At 53.0% G+C, this 14,172-nt stretch overlaps 1 protein-coding gene across 3 annotated transcripts in view; it reads left to right on the top strand.

Moving 5' to 3' along the window:
• The window catches only part of ZNF609 (zinc finger protein 609), a 66,298-nt gene that overhangs the window by 12,216 nt on the left and 39,910 nt on the right, over positions 1-14,172 (top strand). For all 3 annotated transcript variants that reach the window (XM_088172290.1, XM_088172289.1, XM_014889987.2), the window contains exon 2: positions 4,896-5,760. In XM_088172290.1, coding sequence (XP_088028416.1) covers positions 5,014-5,760 — 747 coding nt within the window. In that variant the 5' untranslated portion in view covers positions 4,896-5,013. The remainder of the gene's footprint in view (positions 1-4,895; positions 5,761-14,172) is intronic.

Here is a 14,172-nt window from a genome sequence, read left to right as displayed (position 1 = left end):
TCTGTCTCTAGCCTCTTTCCAGTGGTGTCCTGCTTTTGTCATGCCTGGACTGAAGTATTTCAAGCTTTTCTCAAGAATGCCCTCAAAGTGACTCATCGATTGAGTGCTGACCTGTCTCAGGTTCATCTCCAGTGTCAAGGCTCAGCCTTCAGAAACTTGGGAGTCCTGGCCTAAGTTTGTCAGTCTCTTTCAGTGCTCTGGCTGCAGTGCATGCTGGAAGATGTAGTCTTGATGGGATGCACCTCCATATTAAAAAAAGAAGGGTGGCTCCATTTTATTCAAATTGAGTTCAGCCTTCTCCCTCCTGGCAGCTTGTTGACGCTGTCCCACTTCAGTGGCCTGAGAGCCACTGAAGTTCTTCGGGTGCCTTGTGTGAGCACAGAGGCAGGAGCACAACTCCTCCATTCAAAATCTTGCTTAATTCCACATTGAACTGTGCGTGTTTTGAAGCCCTGCGCCTTGGCGTGTTTTGCAACAGCTCGGACTCCTGCAGGGTGCAGGCAGTGGAAGGATCCTGCCCCCATTGGGTGGCAGTTCTGGAGGGTGTCATGGCAAATCTCCTTTGTGTGCTACAGCCTGACTGATGTCTGGGGGAGAGTGAACCCTCCTCCCCTGTGTGATTTCTTGAGCTGAAAGCAGCAAGTGAGTGAGGAAGCTCCTTTGTGCAGATTTCTCCGTCTCCTCTTGTTTGTGCCAGCTGGCTCGCGTTCAACATTTCTCTTTTTTTCTCTCTCGTTTTTTTCTCTTCTCTCTCCCCCAGCTCTAGAGAGAGGGGGCGGGGAGAAAGGGAACATCTTAAAAAGAAATCTGCAGAAAAGACATGGGAGTTACTTAACAAAAATCCAACCCAAACAAGCCCAGCTGGGGGATTACAAGGCGCGGCAGTAGGAGCTGAGTGGGGAATGAGCACAGCAGTGTGGGGAAGGGAGTGTGTCTTTGCCCACTGCCCCAAGTTTCTTTAGTCGTAAAAGGAAACAAAAAGGGATCTTATAAAGAGGCAGTGGATGGGGAGAGCAGCCGGCTGGCTGCCAGCAGCTGTAGGAAGGGCCTCGGCACTGCAGCCCCTAGTGCTGCTGCCTCAGCTAGGGGCTTGTGGGGAGCCCTTTGGGGGTTTGGCAAGCTGGAGGGGCAGCATCCCTTCCATGCCACTGCCTTTGGCTCTTTCGGGAGGGAGCAGAGGGCTCTGCTCTCCAGGGTTGCTGCTGACCAGAGCAGCCATCTCACCAAACCTTCAGCTCCTTGCCTGCTGGAGGAAATGCTGCATCCTGCAGATTTTCTCCCCCCTTCCCTGTCCTCTTTGCCGCTCCTTCTTGTGGGCATTCCTGAAAGTTAATCAGGGTGAAAATTGCAGTCAGTCATGTCTGGAAGCCACCAGAGGCTAATCCTGGAGCGCTGCAGGCTGGAGCACATGGCTATGAGACAGTCTCCCTATGTGTGGGCTGGCTGCTGCCAGGAGAAGAGCTTTCTCCTACATCTTGCTGCCCTTGGGCAATCAATCCTTGCCAGCTTTGGTCTCCTGGCCTCCGGTAAGCAGCAGAGAAAGCTGGAGTGGCACAGGTTCAGCGGGTTCTGAGCATCCTGCACTGGTTTTAGCACATAGAGCCAGGGGCTGGTGCAGTTTCCTTGCTGCGTTTTGGAAGTGGAGCTGTTCTGGTGGAAGAGCTATCTCTAGGTGTGTGTACAGCCCTGAAAGTGAACTTTCAGGTTTGTCTCTGAATATGGTTTGGCTCTGTCCCAGCCTGTAGATGTGGATTATAGAGGTCTCAGCACCTAATGGAGCTGAATTATTCATGTCTGGTGCTGTGTGTGTGCAGCATTCCCAAGCAGAAAGCTGTCTCCTTGTAGGATCTGCGCTCCAGGACTGCTCTTAAAATGCTTTGTTGGCAGGTCTCCAGGCCAACAAGTGAGCACATGCTTTTCATGTTGTGCGGGGATCAATCCTGTGATGGCAGGAGGTAAGGGGAAGGACACGTTTACAGCTGAATCAATCTCCTCGCTCTGTTTTCTGAGATGCTGTGATTTGTGGCAGCGTTACTTCCCCGGCAGGAGAGTGGGAAGGATCTGGATACCACCTGGTGCTTCTCTAGCTTGGGCAAAGGAGACAGTGGGAAAGGCAGCTCTTTCTCTGGGCCACGGGGTGCGGTAGCCAGAGGCTCCTATGCACCCAATATAATGATGGTGTGTCAGGTTGGGGTCCCTGCGGGTCTGGCTTGGGAGAGGGATTCCAAATGCTCCTCTGGCTGCAGAGGCTGAGGCTGCAGTGGTGGAGTAGAGAGATGGGGAACTGGATGGGAGTTTTGGGGAGGGGAAAAAGCTGTGGAGTATGCTTTAGAGCCACATGCAATGGAGCGTTTTTAGGAGATCCCCCCAGATCACATTCCAGGGTCCCAGCCTTCAGCTCTGCTCTGGAAAGAGCTGATCCCTGCCCCAGTCCTTCTTCCTGTAGTGGCATGTCTTGAGTTCTCTGCCTCCCTCTCGTCACAACGTGCCTTTCCCCTGCTCTTGCCAATCCAGCATGTTCCTGTCCGTCCTGTTTGTGGTTCCCTTCTGTCTGCATTAGCAGATCCTGGGCTCCCTCAGCAACTCCTTTGTAGGGTGAAGGTTTTTGCTCCTCTTGTTTTCTAACCCTTTGATTATTCCTGGCTCTCCAATTGCCAGCGGACTTCTGGGGTCCTTCTTCGTTTTGTTGTGGTAGGAATTGGCAAAACCGCTGCTGTTTGCAGAGTTTGAGACCCAGGTCCTGCTCATCTGCTCTCCTTATTCCATATGTATAAATAATACTTAAGGAGATGTGTGTGCGTATGTGCACGTTTGGAGCAGCAACGTGAATTCTGTGGTGGGAGTGGAGAGCTGGCCAAGCTGGCATCATGCAGGTATTGCATGGAGCAGGTGATGCTATTCATGTTGCAGTACAGCCCTGCGGATTGTCTGTCATTTTCCTGTCACCGCAAGGTTAGATCCTTGTCTGTTTTTCCCTCTGACCTGAGCTCACCATGGCTCTTTGCCTGCTCCAACTTTGGGTCGGCAACTCTTGGATTTGGAAACTGAACTGAACTCCATCCTCCTGTGGGTTGTTCCTGCACATCAGTGGTCATCGGTGGTCCACTGGTTCATTGGGATTGTTCCTGAATTCCATGCTTCAGCTTAGGGCTGGGAAGGGACTGGTACCAGCCAAAAATCTAGTCCATCCAGCTCATTACTGACTTTGCCCACCTGCACAAAGGAATTGCTGTGGATCCGTGACACGAAGATTGTCATGCAGGGGTGAGGTGGTCGCTGCCAATTGCTGCCAATCTCACCGGTGATTTGGAGAGAGGCTCTGGAGAGGCAGGTTGATGGGGTTGGACACACCAGCTTGGAACTGGGGAGCAGGTGCTGGGGCAGAGGAAGAGGAGGAGGAGGCGGCCATGGAAACACACAGGTCAGCTTTGGGAAGCTGTTAGCGAGTCCGGTGCACAAAGTGATCTCCTGATTCGGCACTTTCCCTGCTGCTGAAATGAGAGGTCAGTGCTTTTCATTTCCAGCTTGTGCGCAAGTCCCCCAGCTCCTGGGGTTAAAAATCTCCGTAATGACCTGTCAGAGAGCAGATTATTAGCTGTACAGAGCCGAGGATGCTGTGGGGAGCAGATGGAAAATGGTCTGGCTGCGGCAGCCTAGCTGATGAAAGAATCCCTGGCATTTTTACAGTGTTTGTGTCTCTGGAAACACACTGAAGCTGCTTTCCAGGCTCCTTCCTGCTGGGGTTTGAAGAAATTTGTGTGTGTGTGGTGTGGGGTTTTTTGGCTGTTTGTTTTTGGGTGTTTTTGTTGTTGTTTTTTTTTCTTTCCTTTTTTTTTTTTTTTTTTTCCTTTTTTTTTTTTTTTTTTTTTTTTTTTTTTTTACTTCTCATTTCTCTTTAAGTCACTTGTTTTTGAAGTGTCACTTGTAAATAGTACCAGGAGCAGGCAGGCCTGGAGCTTGGTGGGGAAGGGGAGGACAATTGTGGTGGAGAGAAGCCTCGTCCAAATGGGTGGTCAAGGATTTCTCAAGGATTCTGGAGAACAGGTGGCCTTGCTGGGCGGTGCTGGGAAGAAGCTGTTACATGTGTTAATTATGTCTCATCAGGGTGCTGTGTCAGGTTGTGCGTGGGTGTCTTTTTTGTTTCCCTCCCTGGGGAGAGAGGCTGGGAAGCAGGGAGGAGATATTTTGGGCTTACCGGGGTCAGCTGTGGCGTGGGCAGGTAGGGCTGAGCCCTCTCATCCTGGTTAAGACTTTGTATTTACATAATTGCATCTCTGTTTCCCATTGGAAGCTTTCGGGCTTGGCCAGAGGTGGTGGTGTTAAACACTCCAAATCTGGGTACTGTGTTGCTCTGCCCAGAGGTGTGGGATGGGAACCCTTATGCTTCCCACTGCGATTTGGCCTTTGGTGACTGCTCTGACACGTCCCAAGTGTCACAGGCACTCTGAAGACTGGGATTTATTTCCCACCAAGGCACTTGACTTGCCTGATGAGCAGCTCTTGTCCCTCACAGCGAGGCTGGTGTGGAGAGGAGCTCTCACTCTGGGTGGCATTGGCAGGAGAGGAATCAATCCTCCCTCCCCGGGGCAGCGCTCGATAATTCAGAGGGAAATGGTGAGCAGGGAAATGTGTGAGTAATGTCTTGTTGGAGCTGAGAGCCGTGACCTGCCAGGGCTGGTATTGATCGAGGACCAGTGCCAGATGGCTGCTGCTGCGGGGGCGGCTGTGGAGCAGCCCCAGCCCAGGGGATGGCAGAAGGAATGCTGTGAGGGGGATTTGGGAGGTTGGGGGTTTTGCTCTGCCCAGATCTCTCCTGCCTGCAGATGTGGCTGTCAATGATCTGTCTGCCCATGGCTCTTTGTGTGTAACCTTGCTCTCTTTTCTCTCCCTTCCAGCAGCGATGCCGTCACCTGGGCAGACCCCGACCACTGGAAGCCCCCCAAGGACGTAGGTGACCCCCAGGGCATAGAGGCAGGGAAGAGCCTTTGACTGTGAGGGGCCGTTAACTCTAAGATGTCCTTGAGCAGCGGAGCTTCCGGAGGGAAAGGAATTGATGCAAACCCGGTTGAGACGTATGACAGTGGGGATGAGTGGGACATTGGCGTAGGGAATCTCATCATTGACCTTGACGCTGATTTGGAGAAGGATCAGCAGAAATTGGAAATGTCGGGCTCCAAGGAGGTGGGGCTCCCGGCACCCAATGCAGTGGCAACACTACCGGATAACATCAAGTTTGTGAGCCCGGTGCCAGGCCCGCAAGGCAAGGAGGGCAAATCAAAGTCGAAAAGGAGCAAGACTGGCAAGGACAGTGGGAAACCGACCTCAGGGTCCTCTCTGTTCACTCCCAGTGAGGGAGCTGGTGGCAAGAAGGAGGTTCAAGGACGCTCTGGGGATGGTGTGAACTCGGGTGGTTTGGTGCCCACTGTCACCCCGAAGAACTCGGAGAAGTCGGCCAAGGCGTCTCGCAGTGTGGCTGGCTCCAAGAAGGAGAAGGAGAGCGGCTCATCCAAAAGCAAGAAGGAAAGGAGTGAGGGTGCGGGGGCTTCGGCGGAGAAGGAGCCCAGTGTGCTGCAGCCCCTGGCCCTGGCAGTAAGGGTGGGACAGTATGATGGCGGCCAGGGGACAGAGCCTGCTGCTGCTGAGCAGCTTGGGAGTATAGCTATTGACACAGGAGCTGCACTCAATCCCTTGGGAGTCAAGTCGGAGCTGGAGGATGGAGAAAGTGAGTGCCGGCAGCTGAAAAAGGTGAAGTCAGAGAAGGTAAGAAAGGTGTTGGGGCACGGGTACCATTACTGCTGCTCACATGGTGTTGCTGTGACATGGCATTGTGGGTGACGAGAGTGGGACTGTGTATCTTGTACTGCTGGGGCCAGCATTGATGTGTGGCTGGTTTTAGCGTGAAGGTGGTTTGGCCATGTGATGTGCTGGTGTCTGGACGTGGCAGTGGAATGACACTGATCAAGCCTGGCTTCTGGGAGCCATGTGATCACCTGCAGACACTGTGCTCTAGGTACCATCCTGCTATAGCCCCTGAGGTTTGGTTTTCTTCAGCACTTTGGCTGTGCTGTATGGGTCCAGGCCTCTCTGACCTCTATCACTCTGAAGTCAAGGTGATGTTCTGGTGCTTTGTCTGCTACATCTCCCAAGGGGACAGAAAGAGTCTGTGCTGTGCTCTGTGTCCTGCTGGCTTCACATTGTGTGTCAAGGCTCCCTGCAGCTCCTGAAGGAATTTATTTCTCCAGTGGCATCATGTGCAGAGAAGGATCCCTTAACATGTTGGTAGATGTGGGATCTGCATGGGCATGCAGATGAGTACAGGGAGCAGGGCTCACAGGAGTCACCACCTTGTTCCTGGGTCTGGCGATGGTACGTGGGCTCTGTTGCACTTGGGGTGGTGATCCAGGGTTGGTGGGTAGCTGTGGATGATATTTGCCTTGTGTTACTCCTCTACTAACATTTGGCAGTGATGCTGAGCTGACCAAGCTTCTTCCAGGTCACCAAGGGCACGAAAAGCCCTGCCAATGGCAGATGACCAAAGGGGTGGGTGGTCACCTGTCTATCTGCGTGGCACTGGACTCTGGGTGTCTGCGCTGCTGTGTCTGGACGTGGCCATTTTTCAGGACTTTTCGCTGGTTTCTGAGCAATCACAGTGGCTGATGTGATTTCTGGTTCACATGGGGAGGACTTTGAGCATGTGGAGGTCTGTGCTTTCCTCCGGGCCAGCTGCATGTGGGGTGCGTGCCTGGTGACATGTGTCACCACGTGACGTGTGTATGTCATGCACAGGGTGAGCATCACAAGTGTGTGTGTTATGGTCAGCTTGGCCCTATTGCCATCAGTATGTGCCAGAGTGTCATGAGAGTGGCTGGGGAGTATGAGAAGTAACATCACCATGTTTGCAGCCAGAGGTTCCCTGGGAGGTGCCAGAAACCGTGGGAGGATTTCTGCTTTGACGTGGGGATCACAGTGTGGACACTGGGATGGGTGGGGAGGGCAAGTGGCGTTGGGAGAGGTGCTGAGACCAGAGATTTGTTTGGGAGCATATATGGAGAAAAGTATATGGTGGGGATGGTCAGCCACAGGATGGCTCTGGGAGAAAGGTTGCTAAATAAGGTTGGTGCTTCCTCCACTTAAGAGGAAGACTTCTGGGACAGGTGATTGAAGCCTGTAAAATTCAGGAGTGGTGTGAAGACATTCTGTTCCTTTGTCTGTTCTGGCAGTGGAACCAAAGTGAATGAAACCAGGAAGGGCAGCAAATGCTCTTTTGCATGGAGGTCAGGAATGCTGCTGCTAAAAGCTGTGGATGCTGGAAGTCCATCTATGATTTGGGGCACATGTGTGGGTTTGTGGAGGAGAAACTCATCAGAAGAGTGTACAGGGCAATGTGTTTTGGCTTGGGAAAAACATGAGAAGGACAGAAGCTTGGGAATTGGTTTGGGAAATACCTCAACATGCTTGGCTGTTATGTTCCTTTGTAGCCATCTGTGCCGGCTGCTGTGACAGCCAGCACTGGAGCCGACTGGACCTTGGGTCATACCCTGCACAGCTTTGCTGTGTTGTTACTATTAAAGATTTATTTCTTTCGCTGATAAAACTGCAGAAACTCTTTGCAGTTGGAGATACCAATGTGATGTGTGGTGTTGGTGGACGAGAAGCTCCACACACCCTGGTCATGCATGCTGGCATCTGGAAACCCCTCTGTGTCCTGGGCTCATCCCCCTGTGTGGGCAGCAGGGGAGGTGGTGGGGGATTTTGCCCCTCTGTTCCACTCAGGTTAGACTGCACCTGCAGATCTGCCTCCAGCCATGAGGTCCCAACGTAAGAGGGATGTGGAACTGCTGGAGTGAGTCCAGAGCAGGCCCTGGAGATGCTCTGAGGTCTGGAACCCCTCTGCTCTGGAGCCAGGCTGGGAGAGCTGGAGGTGTTCACCTGGAGAAGGCTCCAGGGAACCTTAAAGGTGCCTAAAGGGGCTCCAGGACAGCTGGAGAAGGAGTGGGTACAAGGAGTGCCAGGACATGACAGAATGGCTTTCCACTTAGAGAAGACAGGGTTGGAAGGGATATTGGGAAGAAACACTTTCTTGTTAGGGTGGTGAGGCCCTGGCACAGGTTTCTCTGCGAAGCTGTGGCTGCCCCATCCCTGGAAGTGTTCCAGGCCAGGCTGGACAATGGCTTGAAGCAATGTGGTCTAGTGGGAGATGTCCCTGTCCATGGCAGGAGGTGGAAAAAGATGGGCATTAAGGTTGCTTCTAACCCAAAGGATTCTATCTTCTCTGTTCTGACACCCGGTGAGGATGGTTCTGCCATTTTACTTGTCCAGATTCAAGCATAACCCCCTCACTGAAAGCTCAGGCTGGAGGGCTGATCCCTGTTTGGAGAAGGGATTTGATGTCTGGATCTTCAGGAACATGCGTCGCTTAAGAGGAAGCATTGCCTGTGTTTCACCAGCATCCTGGGGGCACCTGGATGGCTTCCTCTGGGTTGGGAAAGCCGTGGGCGACGAGAAGAAAGGTATCTGCATGGTAAGGGGTGGGAAAGCAGTTTTCTGTCTTGAGGAAGAGACTAAGGCTGGGTGGATGCCTGGAGCAGCAATGGGATGCAATGGGGGATGTGGCCTTGGGCTCGTCCTGTCTCCTGAAAGTTGTAGCGATGTCCCAAAAAACTGCATGTGGAGTCCAAAGGACAAGCCAAGAGAAGAGGTATGTGCTGCCTGTGAGAGGGAGGGCAGCTCCTCCAGGCAGTGCATGGAGAGGATTAAGGCGGCAGGTTCATTCCGCCCTGGGGACAAACCCTGCTTGGGAAGCGAGAAACTTGCTCAGACTGAAACAGGAACAGCCACAGCATGACTCAGCCAACCTTTGGTCTCTGTCAGCTTGTCCTTTGCTTAACCCTGTACTGCTCCTGCTTCCATTTCGGGCGGGGAAGCTGCGGATGAAGAAAGGGAGACTGTCTGTCCCTCCACTGCTGAAGCCTGGGGTGGGTGACCTCCCTGGAGGTCAGACAAAAGAGATGTGTGCTGAGCTGGTAGCTGCCAGCCAGGAGACTCTCTTGTATCTCCGTAGCTGGAATAACAAGCACTTTAGCAGGCAGTATTTTTCCTTGATGAGGTGCTTCAATGCAGCAGCCAGCTCTTGCCCCACCCAGCTCACCCCACTTGCCTCTACTTCTCCTTTTGTGTTCTTCCAATATCTTGCTGTAGGATTTGGCAGCCATCGAGTCCTTGTTGGGTGTAGGAAGGAGCTTTGCTTTGGGCTTTGCCAGACACTTTTACATGTCAGCCAGTGTTCCATTGCTCTGTCCACAGGCGAGTTCACCCTTGCTCCCATGTCTGACACAGCAGTGCGGGAGCCCGTGGACATGGCCCTTGGGCACCATGGGATGTGTTTTTGCCAGTGTGACCCCATGGCTCTGGTTGCTGCTTCCTGGGATGAAGCCTCCAGAGCTGAATATCCCAAATATCCTTTTTCTTGGTGTGGATCTTGACTGTGTCCTGGCTTATTACATGCTCTCCTCAAACCCGATGCCATCAGTGTGTTGGGGCACAAGCGATAACTTCTCCAGGGATGGGATTGACCTTGATGAAACCCACTGGTGATAACCCTGCTGAGACTTTCCAGGTCTCTGGGATGGGCTGATCCCCTCAAGAAGGTTTGCCTTTGGCTGTGGTCAATGCCTGGGCAGGTCCTTGGAGCCCCAGAAAATATTTGGAGGGGCAGCAGTGGGAGCTTATAATACTTGCAGTAGGGAGAAAAAAGAGCTTGTGCTGATGCACCTATGAGCATGGCGACCAGTCCCTGGGTCATGGGGATGACTGGAGCTAAGTTGAGGTTTAGTTTGGTTTGCTTTGCTTTGCTTGGACATTGGTGCTGGGGGGGAATGGCAACTCTTGGTTAGCAGCTGAGCTCAGCAAAATGGCTGTGCACGGAGGAGCAGAGCTGATTTTGCCCCACCAGCTGCCATCGCGTGGCCAAGCTGGCCTTAGGGCTGGTGGCTGAGCTGGCCCCTTCCTCACCAGCCCTGCACCCACCACACTGCCCACACCCGGCCCCTGCACCCGCTCCCGGCACTCTGGGGCGTGCTGGCCCAGCCGGGGGATGTTGAGCATTAAACAAAAGAGCCTCCCAGCTCTTGGCTGCCGCTCCGGCTTTGTTTTGATTGAGAGCTTGTTCAGCAGGAGGAGGGAGGGTTGTTTTTTTTCCCTTCTCCTCTGACAAGCGTCCAGATGTGATGCTGCTGCAGACAAGGGAAAGGCAAACAGAAGCCGCTGGAGAGTCAGCTCTCCTGAAAAGCCTCTCTGGGTCACGTGTGCTGCGGTTTTGGGCAGCCAGGAGGGTGGATTCATCCGTGTCCCTCTGCGGGAGAGGGGGTGGAAGCCACTGGTGCGTTTTTTTCTCCTGAATTTCTCCCTACACACAGTGTGGTGTTGCCCTTTGCGTGCTCAGAGCAGACAGCCCTGCTATGGGTGACCTGATAAAGAGGGACTGTTGTAAGATGGGGGACGCTGCAGTGTGTTCACACCAAAACTGGTGAGAAAATGCCCTTGCAGTTCTGTGGGAGGACAGTGTGGCAGCAGAGGGAGTTCTTAGGGTCAGGTGGCAATGGAGACAGTGGGGTGGTGACACCACACCAGTGGCAGCTGCCAAAAAATGAAATACACCCAAAAAATACATCTGTGCACTGTCCCTGCTGCTGCTGGCTTACCTAGCAGTTTTCGGGGTGGCTTTGATGTCACCTTTGTGGATCTTCTTGCCCTAATCCAAGGATGCAGACCTGCGTGGTGCCTCCAGTGCTGGTCCTACAGCCTCAGTGGGACATGGGATGGACTCCCAGGTGCCAAGTGTCCTGCACCATTCATCCTTTACCTGGAGTGAAAGCATGGTTGGCCTTTTTTTTAGCCATTTTCCCATTGTTGGGGGAGGGGATGAAGCTTGGTTCTGCATGCAGTGGGAAGGATTGGGGTGAGGGATTCCTGTGTGACTCCAGCTTGAAGAGGTGAGATCTCTCAGTCGCTCTGCTGGGTCCAAGCCGTACAGGAGATGGGCACAGACACTCTTAGGAACATTTCTTGATATGGCAGAGAACCAGGATGAGATGTTGGGGGTGGTCCCAGCCTTCTGTTTTGAAGATGTGCTTGGGAGTTTGACTGGTGTGGATTTCCTTGTCTTGGGGCCAGAGTTTGGGTGGAGAAACTCCCAGTGGAGCTGTTTTGGTGAAAATAGCTTTTTCAGCCCCACCAAAGCTGGCTTTGGAGCTGGTGTTCACCCTGTGTTTTGTTTTCCCCAGGGATTTTTAGGGCATGTGAGAAGCCCAGTGATTGGGTAGGGACCTGTTCATGCCCAAAACCTTGGGGAGAAGTTATTTCCCAGTCCTTGTTCTGGAGGGCTTGTTCCTTTCGGGGGAATGGCAGCCAGCTTGACATGGGCAGCTCAGGGAGGTGGCAGGGGCGTGCAGGCAGCTCTTGCCTGATCCTCTCGCCATGGTTCTTTTTCTCCATGATTCCATGCTGGCATCAGCTGCCTCCAGAGCTGCTGACAGAGCTGTGTTGGGAGTCCTTGGGAATGACACCACTCGTTTCCTTATTGTCCCTGGCTCCGTTGCCCAGAGCCTTCTGCTCTAGGAACAAGGCAAGAGAGAGGCATACAGCCAACATGTGTCAAGAGCTACAAAGGAGGAAATTAGCCTCCTTCACTTCAAACCTTGGGGTTAGTGCTGGAGTTTTGGCTCCTGCTGAGAGGTTATTTATATGTGGGCTTTCTTTTATAACCACTGGATGTAGCAGGCTGGGAGTTCCAGCTGATCCCACCTCTGAAGGCTCTACAAGGGGAAAATTGCATCTCTCCCTGGTTGCTTTCCCAGATGGCAGTGTTAGGAAGGACTAAAAGGCTGAGTTAGCTTTGATGCCCGACCCATCAGCATTGCTGTATCCGTGAATTGGCTGTCATGCCGAAACATGGCCCAGTCTCCACCAGAATGGGCAAAAGGACATGTGGCTCCCCGTCAAGGACATGGTGGTAGGAAATGGAGCAGCGCTGGGAAAGAAAAAACCTCCCCACTCCTGAAGAGTGAGAGCGAAATGACACCATGGTAACGAAGGGGCTGATAGAGGGGGAACAGAGGAGGAACAGCCCCTTCTCGGCCTCCTTGGTGCAAGCAACCTGCAAATCTGCTCCCCCAGTACTTTGATGAGAGATTTTAATGGGAAGGCTGGCGGGTGATTGATCCTGCTGACTCATGGACCTGATTCCTCCCTTGAGAGCCACGGTAGCTGCTGGAGATGGGTCAGATTTTGAGGCTAACGGGCTCTGGTAGACTCTGTGCTGGTTTTTTGCTTTGCTTCCAGGCTGGCGGTAGCTGCTCATTAGCCTAATGACCCCTGTTACCCAGCACCATTTATCTGCCGAGGGAGATTTCTTTAAAGGAAGATTTGCGCCTCTGGAGCGCTGTGCAACCCCGAAGGCTTCAAAACACTGCGTGCTGCTCCCGCAGCCCTGCCGGGGAGCTGATGCAGGGGGAGTGTGCCAGGAATAACCCGCTAATGAGCAAAGCTGCTTCTCCACCCGGCAGCCAGGGAGGCCATGGGAAAGGGCAGCAGAGCACAGGCTGCCTGTGTTTCCCCTCCTATGCTTTTAAAGGCTGCTTGGTTGGGGATTCACTGCCTTTTCCCTGTTTTCTGCAGGCACGACATTTTCTGTGCCCCTGCTTTCACAGTGCTGCATTGCTCTGCTGCTACTCTCGAGGGTACTTTGGGCTGGAGCTGTGAAATCCATCTTCCCTGTGAATCTTTGTGTGCAGGCAACCCTGGAGATGTGTTGGGCAAGAGGGCACTTAAATCTCCAGAGCTGAAGGTGGGCAAGAGAAAAGGCAGTGGTGATTGCTATGGACTATCTGGGGTGACTTTGTGATATTCCTACCTCGTGGTGATCAGTGCCTGGAGCTTGAGCGCTCATTGGGTGCAAGAGGAGCCACCCCAGGGCTCAGAGCTGTTGAGCAGCAGCTGGGAGAGCAGCCCAGGGCTGGGAAGCAACTGCCAAGCTCTGGAATGATTTAAAGCCACCAGCAGCCTGACGATATGTTGTATTTGGTGACAACATCTGCTCGATATATTCCTGTCCCTGTTACTCATTCCTGCCCACGGAGCAGATCCAGGAACTGACTGATGTAAATAAATGTGCTCAGGGTTTTCTGGGGTGAGCTCCGGTTGTGGGCTGGCATGGATAGGTGAGCTAGGATGGATGGGGCATGGGCAGTGGTGATGGCACTGGGACTGGTGATGGGGGCATAGCAGTGATAGTGGCATCTAGGGCTGGAGATGGCAGTGATGGTGGCATCTGGGGCTTGTGATGGTGACACCTACAGTGGGGGTGGGGGCACAGCGGTGGTGGTGGCGGCACCTAGGGCTGGAGATGGGGACTTTGCTGTGGTGTAAAGGTTTTAGGGGCTTACTGGCCTCTCACAGGGCTCACAGTAGCTTTGGTGAGCTCTGCTCAACCCAGGAAAGCACATGATGCCTGTGCTCCCCATCCTTCCTCCTCCTGTGCCCCCAGCCTTGCCAGCTGAATGGCGCCAGCACCATCCCAGTGTTTTGTGGGCAGGATAAATCCCTTTGCAGGAAGATGCTACCACAAAGCTTTTGTACAATGTGGTGATGGCATGTAGTCACATCTGCTGACTTTTCTTTTGACACTGAAGTGGCTTTAAAACTTGGTATCTAGATTTACTTTAAAATATTGTCTGGCCCTCATTCACTTGGAATGTCTTGGAATGTGTTGTGATGAATAGTGTGGAGAGCATACCTGCTTTGCAGGCCTGAGCTGCAATTTTGGTTGGGATGTGGAGGTCACCATATTTTGGTGAGGGGATGGGATGTGATAAAGCTCAAAAGTGGATTTTGTCTGGTGCTGAGGGAATAAGAGAACCCCCTGGGCTGCCCTCCCTTAATGCAAATGCTGGAGCCTGTGTGTCTCAGTTTCCCCTGTTCGCTGCATGGATTGGCTGCTCCTGTTAGGCTTGAGCATGAGTTTTGCTGGGGGGAGCACAAAGGTGCTCTGGGTAGAGAAGCCACTGTTGCAGCTACAAGTCCTGTGGTTGTGGCACAATTACTTTCTGGCTTGGGAAAAGAACCCAAAACCAATTTCATTCCGAGAAGCTTCCTTGCTCCCCCAGTTAGCCATGG

The sequence above is a fragment of the Sturnus vulgaris genome, chromosome 13 (assembly GCF_052056855.1).
Source record: "Sturnus vulgaris isolate bStuVul1 chromosome 13, bStuVul1.hap1, whole genome shotgun sequence".
Lineage (NCBI taxonomy): Eukaryota > Metazoa > Chordata > Aves > Passeriformes > Sturnidae > Sturnus > Sturnus vulgaris.
Note: the sequence above shows the minus strand (reverse complement) of the source record. Positions and strands in the feature narration are given on the sequence as shown.